Source organism: Camellia sinensis, chromosome 12 (genome assembly GCF_055761805.1).
Source record: "Camellia sinensis isolate YWXY chromosome 12, ASM5576180v1, whole genome shotgun sequence".
Lineage (NCBI taxonomy): Eukaryota > Viridiplantae > Streptophyta > Magnoliopsida > Ericales > Theaceae > Camellia > Camellia sinensis.
In genome coordinates, this window is record NC_138972.1 from 62,430,765 (window position 1) to 62,438,940 (window position 8,176).

The 8,176-nt window shown below is 32.2% G+C and overlaps 1 protein-coding gene and 1 pseudogene across 1 annotated transcript; both read left to right on the forward strand.

Moving 5' to 3' along the window:
- Nucleotides 1-2,439: 2,439 nt before the first annotated feature.
- LOC145803616 (secreted RxLR effector protein 161 pseudogene) lies at nt 2,440-6,171 on the forward strand (annotated as a pseudogene).
- A 12-nt stretch (nt 6,172-6,183) lies between these two features.
- LOC145803617 ((-)-alpha-terpineol synthase-like) lies at nt 6,184-7,688 on the forward strand. Its single transcript, XM_082896933.1, has 3 exons — nt 6,184-6,429; nt 6,537-6,792; nt 7,453-7,688. Exons 1-3 carry the CDS (start codon nt 6,184-6,186, stop codon nt 7,686-7,688), a joined length of 738 nt encoding a protein of 245 aa, XP_082753059.1.
- The last annotated feature ends 488 nt before the right edge of the window (nt 7,689-8,176 follow it).

An 8,176-nucleotide genomic window follows, 5' to 3' on the forward strand; every position in this document is an offset into this window, starting at 1 on the left:
ACCTCTCAACCAGGAAACTGAAGGAAAGTGAAAGATTTGTCTATATGGGGAACCGTCTCAAAGCTGAAGTCGTAGCTGTAGGAACCTATCGACTGATCTTAGAGACGGGTCATCAGATGGATCTAGAAGACACTTTTTATGTTCCTTCAATTTCTAGGAATTTAGTTTCGTTATCCAAATTGGATCGTGTTGGATATTCAGTTTTATTTAATTGTGGAAAACTCAATTTAATGTTTAATTCAAAAGGGATTGGTTCTGGTAATTTATGTAATGGTTTATATAAAATTACCTTAAATCATGAGTTTGCACAATCATTAGTAACTCTGCATTCGAATATTGGTTTAAAACGTGGTCTAATTAATGAAAAATCATCGATCTTGTGGCATAGACGGTTGGGGCATATCTCTAGAAATAGAATTGAAAAATTGGTGAAGAATGGGATTTTGGAAAATCTAAACTTCACTGATTTTCAGATATGTGTGGATTGCATTAAAGGAAAGCAAACCAAACACACCAAGAAAGGTGCCACAAGAAGTAATGAGCTTCTTGAGATAATTCATACAGATATTTGCGGGCCACTCAACATCCCATGTCTTAGTGGTGAAAAATATTTTATCACATTTATAGATGACTTCTCACATTATGGATATGTGTATCTAATTTATGAAAAGTCTCAGGCTGTTGACATCCTTGAGGTGTACATAACTGAAGTCGAGAGACAATTAGATAGAAAGGTTAAAATAGTGAGATCAGACAGGGGTGATGAATATTATGGTAAATATGATGAGTCAGGCCAAAATCCTGGCCCATTTGCCAAATTCTTAGAAAAGAAAGGCATTTGTGCTCAATATACAATGCCTGGTACGCCACAGCAGAATGGAGTTGCTGAAAGGCGTAATCGTACAGATATGGTTAGGAGTATGTTAAGTTACTCAATTGTACCTATTTCAATGTGGGGTGAAGCTTTAAAAACTGCAATGTATATCTTAAATAGGGTTCCTAGTAAGGCGGTCCCAACAACTCCTTTTGAGTTGTGGACTGGTAGGAAACCTAGTTTGAGACACTTACATATTTGGGGTTGTCCAGCAGAGGCAAGAATCTTCAACCCACAAGAGAAAAAGTTGGACTCAAGAACAATATCTGGATATTTCATTGGTTATCCAGACAAGTCTAAAGGGTACAAATTTTATTGTCCTAATCACAGTACGAGGATAGTGGAGACTGGTAATGCTAGATTCCTAGAGAATGGTGAAATCAGTGGGAGTGAGAAAACACGAGTGGTGAATTTCGAGGAAATTAGGGTAGATGTGCCAACATTTGACCCTTATCGAAAAGTTGTTGTTCCTCAGACTATTCCACAGGCTGAGGAAAACGAACAACATGATGAAAATCCTTCACCACCTCATGTTTCACCATTTCATGAAGATACCACCATTGAAAATATTGTAGAACCAGGCAGTTCTGAGAAGATCTCAGAGAGAAAGAAAGCCTGCCATTCCAGATGATTACATGGTGTATGTACAGGAATCTGATTTTGATATTGGGATTAACAAAGATCCAGTCTCATTTTCACAAGCCATGAATAGTGATGATTCTTCTAAATGGGTCAATGCTATAAATGAAGAGTTAAAATCCATGGAACAGAATAGTGTTTGGGATCTTGTCGAATTGCCTAATAACTGCAAAAAGGTTGGGTGTAAATGGGTCTTCAAGACCAAGCGTGACGCAAAAGGCAATATCGAACGATTTAAAGTCGGACTTGTTGCCAAAGGTTTTACTTAAAAAGAAGGCATAGACTATACAGAGACCTTCTCTCCAATATCTAAGAAGGACTCGCTTAGAATCATCCTAGCATTAGTAGCTCATTATGACTTAGAGTTGCATCAAATAGATGTGAAAACTGCTTTTTAAAATGGGAATTTGGATGAAGAAATTTATATGGAGCAGCCTGAAGGATTTGCAAAGAAAGGTAAAGAACATTTAGCTTACAAATTAAAAAAATCCATATATGGCCTTAAACAAGTTTCTAGGAAATGGTATTTAAGGTTTAATGATACCATTACCTCTTTCGGATTTAAGGAAAATGCAGTTGATCAGTGCATATATCTGAAGGTTAGTAGGAGCAAGTTCATTATGTTGGTGCTATATGTGGATGACATTTTGTTAGCTAGTAATGACCTTGGGTTATTGCATGAAACCAAGGAATATCTCTCCAAGAACTTTAAAATGGTCGATATGGGTGAGGCAAACTATATTATTGGCATAGAGATTTTTAGGGATCGATCTTGAGGATTGCTAGGACTATCTCAAAAAGGATATATTGATCGTATTTTGGAGAGATTCAATATGCAGTTTTGTTCAGCCGGTGATGCACTCATCATGGAGGGTGATAAATTAAGTAAAAAACAGTGTCCAAGGAATGACTTGGAAAGAAAACAAATGAAGGACATTCCATATGCATCAGCTGTAGGGAGCTTGATGTATGCCCATACATGTAACAGGCCAGATATTAGTTTTGCAGTTGGAATGTTGGGAAGATTCCGAAGTAATCCTGGAATGGAACATTGGAAAGCAGTAAAGAAAGTTATGAGATATCTTCAGGGAACAAAGGATTATATGCTCACCTATAGGAGATCAGAACAGTTGGAAGTTATCGGATACTCAAACTTAGATTTTGCTGGTTGTCTTGATAGTAGAAAATCTACATCGAGTTTTGTTTTTCTACTAGCTAATAGAGCAATTTCATGGAAGAGTGTGAAGCAGTCCACTATTGCTTCATCTACTATGGAGGCTGAGTTTGTGGCATGCTTTGAGGCTACAAATCATGCTTTATGGTTGCGAAATTTCATCTCAGGACTTGGTGTTGTTGACTCAATTGCCAGGCCGCTGAAGATATATTGTGACAATACCAGCAGTTTTCTTCTCTAAGAATGGAAAGTACTCCAGTGGTTCCAAACACATGGAAGTAAAGTACTTGGTTGTTAGAGAGAGAGTCCAGAAACAACAAGTGTTAATTGAAAACTTAAGCACCTCTCTTATGATTGCTGATCCATTCACAAAGGGATTGCCACCAAAGACATACAAAGAGCATGTTATCAGGATGGGTCTTTTAAGCAACCCTTGATGTGTATGGTTAATCATGAGTGCTTATTTTTTACACTATTTGCGCAATAATAATTTTGTTTCTGTTTTTCCTGTTTCTAAAAGTATGTGTATACATTATTTTGAATATTGATAAACAGGAAATGTCTTAACAAGACAAATTACAGGGGCCTTTCAGGCAAATAATTATATATCCCAATAAAGGACTGGGTTGGTGAAGGTTATCAATGGTGTGGTGCATAGAAGGAAATATAACATAAATGTTATATAACCGCTATGACTGACATTGATGATCTGAAGTAATCACAGTATTATAGTTTCTAATATATCTGAACTTATTGGCTATTTTTTAAAATTCGTGATCACATGTCAAAGTTTTTAGTGTGGAATCTAATGAGTCAAAATTTTTTGAGTTGCATATTTTTGAAAAAACTCATAATTGCATCATAATCGGCTTAATGGGCCAAGTGGGAGAATGTTGGATTTATTTTTCTAGTGTGGCCCAATAGTCTATATATTTTCTACATGTTTTAATTTATTTGGACTCCACAAATAGATAAAGCCAATATTTTGAGATCAAGTTCAGTAAATAGAATTTTAATATAATCACTCTTTTAAGATAAGAAGGAAACCTTGATGGATTAGGAATTCTTCTGATAGAGTTTATCTGGCCCTCTTCTCTCCTCTATATAAGGATGGGTGACTCCCCTTTCATATCATGAGTATTTTTTCCATCACTTTAAGTTTTATAGTCATCCCAATTAAGAGAGACAGAGAGAAGAAGGTGAGCCAAAATTAAAGGTTCAACTCTAAGGGGTATTTTCTCAACTTCTCCAATTCAATGGCTGACAAAGGTATATTCATTTTATTATTGAGTTGTATTGAATTCAAGATCCTGTAAAGTTTAATTCCGCATTATTATTATGGTTACATGTATTATTAATTCTTACAATAATTAAAAGGGAAAAGGCCAAAATGACATTACAATAAGTGTAATTAACCCATTTCCTTTCCTTTAAATAAAGGTTGTTTCACAGCCAAACAATCACAACAGCAGCAGCATCAGCAGAGCTTTGTTAGAAACTCATTGCAATGGCTCTTCCTCTTCTTAAACTTGTAGCTCCAACCTCTTCTCTTTACACTTCAACTAGGATACCATCTCAAAGCTGTTTAAATATGTATCTGAAGACTTCATATATTTACATTAACTTATATATCTCTTTGTTTCAACGACATTTTTATTTAATAAAGCAACATACGCGGTCACTCTCACTCATATAATTATAGGACAAGTAATACAAATAAAAATAATAAAAAAATATAATACAATACAATACAAGCACTCTTTTACCTCACATGTTACATTGCATTATTACACAGGACAATAATATATTTATAATACATACCCGGCAAACATTTCACTCTTCATTTTCTCTGTCTAAACCAATACATTCACACAATTAATATCAACCCAATTCATCCTATCATCATATGTGTTTGGTTGAAATTTAATTTTTAAATTTTAATTTAATAGAAAAACTAATTTAAAAAAATAAACACAAAAAAAAATTAAAAATTTTGAAAATTATTTACCGAGAGAGAGAGAGAGAGAGAGAGAGAGGGGGAGAGAAATCATATGAAAATATTAATATTTAATCATATGAAAAATATTTTTAACATTATTCTTTCAATTTTTTATATTTTTAATCTCTCAAAAAAAAAAAAAAAAAAAGATAGAGAGAAGAAGAAGAGGAGAGGAAAGATGTGAGAAAATAAGAAATCTATGACTTTGGTATGTTAGATAATGTCTCAATGGGACCACATAATTAAATCTGATATTATCATTTATAAGAAGCCTACAATTTAAGTGATTCAATTTAGTTAATAGGCTTAAGGGTATATGTGTTATGGACCTAATGTGTAGATACTAGTTGTATAATTTCTATTTCTATGAGGGGCAGAAATAGAAATTAAAACATATTGGTTAAAGTTGGTTTTCATTCCTTTTGAACTTCCACAACCTTTCAGTTTTGAAAACCAATAAATAGAAATTAAAACCAATAATGGTTAAAGTTGGTTTTCATTCCTTTTAAACTTCCACAACCTTTCAGTTTTGAAAAACAATTACAACCTTTAAAAGGTTATGGTCCATATTCCTTCCCAGGTAGAAATAAGAACACTGCCATTTTTCCTAAATCCTCTTAAGGAGAAACATAAGGCACCAAAGGGGAAAGGATTAGAAGGCAATATCATAATCAATAACAAAGAGTTCATTGATAATCACGCTTCCATTTAACCGTTCATCAATAGATTCAGGTATGTCATTTTGTCTTGATTTCTTGATAATACACATGGTAAATGATCCAAAGTGTAAGGTTTATGTTCTGAAATTTATGTTGACATGGTAGAGTTCTTTTGAGTGTGTGTTGCTTCGGTTTGCATGGAGGAGGTGACGGAGAGAAATAATTTTTTACTTCTAAATGAGAAAATGGTGATGCATAAAGGATAAAATGTAATTTACTTTTTCTTAAAAGAGTAATAATGTCATATTCAGTAGTAATGAAATCGGATAAACCCTTTCTGATGTATCATTTTTATTTTTTATTTTTGAGTTAATTACATTTATCACATTTACACTTTCATCCTAATCTTACTTTTGGTCTATTTATTTTCAATTGTGATTGATAGTCAACTTTTTATATTTAAATCAAGTTGTAATGTTATCATTCTATCTATCTACTGTCAATAAAGTTGACGAAAATTAAAATTTTAATGAAAGTGAAAAGATTAAAGTAATTTTGATAAAAATGTAGAAATGTTGATTAGAAAAAAAAAAAAATGTCACTTTTACCAAATTTGACAAGTTACGTCAATCATATTAATTATAAATGGACAAAAGTGTGATATTATAACTTAATTTAAAATGTAAGACATTAGCTGACATAATTAAAAGGGAAAAGGCCAAAATGACATTACAATAAGTGTAATTAACCTATTTCCTTTCCTTTAAATAGAGGTTGTTTCACAGCCGAACAATCACAACAGCAGCATCAGCAGCAGCTTTGTTAGAAACTCATTGCAATGGCTCTTGCTCTTCTTAAACTTGTAGTTCCAACCTCTTCTCTTTACACTTCAACTAGGATACCATCTCAAAGCTGTGCATCATCACAATCTGCTGCTTCCATTGATCATGGCCAAGCTCTGTGCACCGTTCGATGCATCAGTTTGAACCAAACTTGTGATCAGACGATTGTTAGGCGAACCGCCAACTATAAACCTCCCATTTGGGACTATGACTCTCTGCAGTCACCAAATAGTAAATATGTGGTATATATATGATTTTTATTAATTTTATTTACTCTCTAAATTGTGTTTCATTTGAAGCAATGTTTTGCATGCTAACATTAATTAATACTTTTTTTTTTTTTTTTTAGGGAGATATATATGTAAAGGGTGCTGAAAAGTTGAAGGAAGAAGTGAAGAGAATGCTTGCAGAAGTGGTGGATCCATTGGGTGGACGTGAGATGATTGATGACTTGCAAAGGCTTGGAGTGTTTTACCACTTTGAGGATGAAATAAAGAGAGTGTTGGACAATATTAGAAATGATGATAAGTGGAACAATGAGGATTTACATTCTACAGCTCTTCAATTTAGGCTTTTGAGACAACATGGTTATAATATACCCCAAGGTACTTCAATGATTCCCTCAACTTTATTTTTTATTAGGGTAAATTATAAACACATTTTTTTTAATTATTTAAAATACGAATTGTCTCTTATAGTTTTAAAAATTACATATTGTCCTCTAATGTTTTTAATTCATAACAAATACTTATTTTTATTAATAAATTATTAAGTTAATTAACAGTTTTTAATGATGTTAAAATTTAATTCCAATTAATTATTCACATAATTTTATTATTGTATAGGAAACAGTTAAGAATTTCATTTTTTTTAATTAATTTTGTTAAATAAAAAAATTTGACAATAAAACATTTATAATTTTTTAAATCATAAAAAATAATTCGTATTTTAAACGAATCTCAAAAAGTACATTTATAATTTATCTTTTTATTATTTATTATTTATTATTATTTGGTTTTTGTGTTATGATGGTTTTACGTATAGGCCAATACTTGTTGATTTTTTTTTTCCACATATGTATTGGCCAATTCGTGATAAATGACTTTATATTTAATGCACATATTATAATATATAAGAGTTTTAGACACTAAATTTTTTAATTGATAAAAGTGAAAATTTTGTTGTAAAAGACATTTATATATTATTACTGATTTTATCTTTCTACGTACTTTACTTAATAATTAATAGGTGGTGGGAAAGCACAGGTTGGGGGGAAAAGTTGCCCTTTGTTAGGGAGAGGGTGGTGGAGAATTATTTATGGTCTCTGGGAGAGGCTTTTGAGCCTAAGTTCCAAAATTTTAGGAGCATGGAAACAAGGATCAATATATTGGCAACATGTGTTGATGATGTTTATGATGCTTATGGTACCTTGGATGAACTCCAACTTTTCACCACTGCCATTGACAGGTTGGTACAAGTAGGGAATGTCATTCCTTCTTAATATTTGCTCTTAGGTGACCATAAAAGTTTGAAAAAGTCTAATAGTATAAAAATCGATCATAAAATCAGACATAATTTTTTCACTCATAACAAATTTAGGTTATGTTTGATTTTGCGATTAGTTTATACATAAGTTGAAGAATTATTTAAGTTTCTAACACAATATTTTGAAAACACTTATGCGTCTCAGATGAGATGTTAATGCAGCGGAACAATTTATGGACTTTTTAAGTTTTAAAAAGTCTAAAGAGACATTCATTCATTACAAAATCAAACATAATCTTCTCTCATGTGAGGTGGATTTCACTTTTTTGTTAGCTTCCACACTTATATGAGAGAATTTATTTGATTCTATAATTATTTTTTGTACAAGTAAAAAAATTATTTAAGTTTTTAACAGAAAATTTTAAAAATACTTTTGCATCTCAGATGGGATGTCAATGCAGTCGAACACCTTCCAGACTATATGAAGATATGCTTCCTTGGTTT

Excerpts from the sequence above, each read along its gene's own strand:
- LOC145803617 (XM_082896933.1), top strand. The coding sequence starts at position 6,184 with ATGGCTCTTGCTCTTCTTAAACTTGTAGTTCCAACCTCTTCTCTTTAC. Across the intron at positions 6,430-6,536 it reads CACCAAATAGTAAATATGTG|GGAGATATATATGTAAAGGG; the intron begins GTATATATATGA and ends TTTTTTTTTTAG. Across the intron at positions 6,793-7,452 it reads TGGTTATAATATACCCCAAG|GTTGGGGGGAAAAGTTGCCC; the intron begins GTACTTCAATGA and ends GGGAAAGCACAG.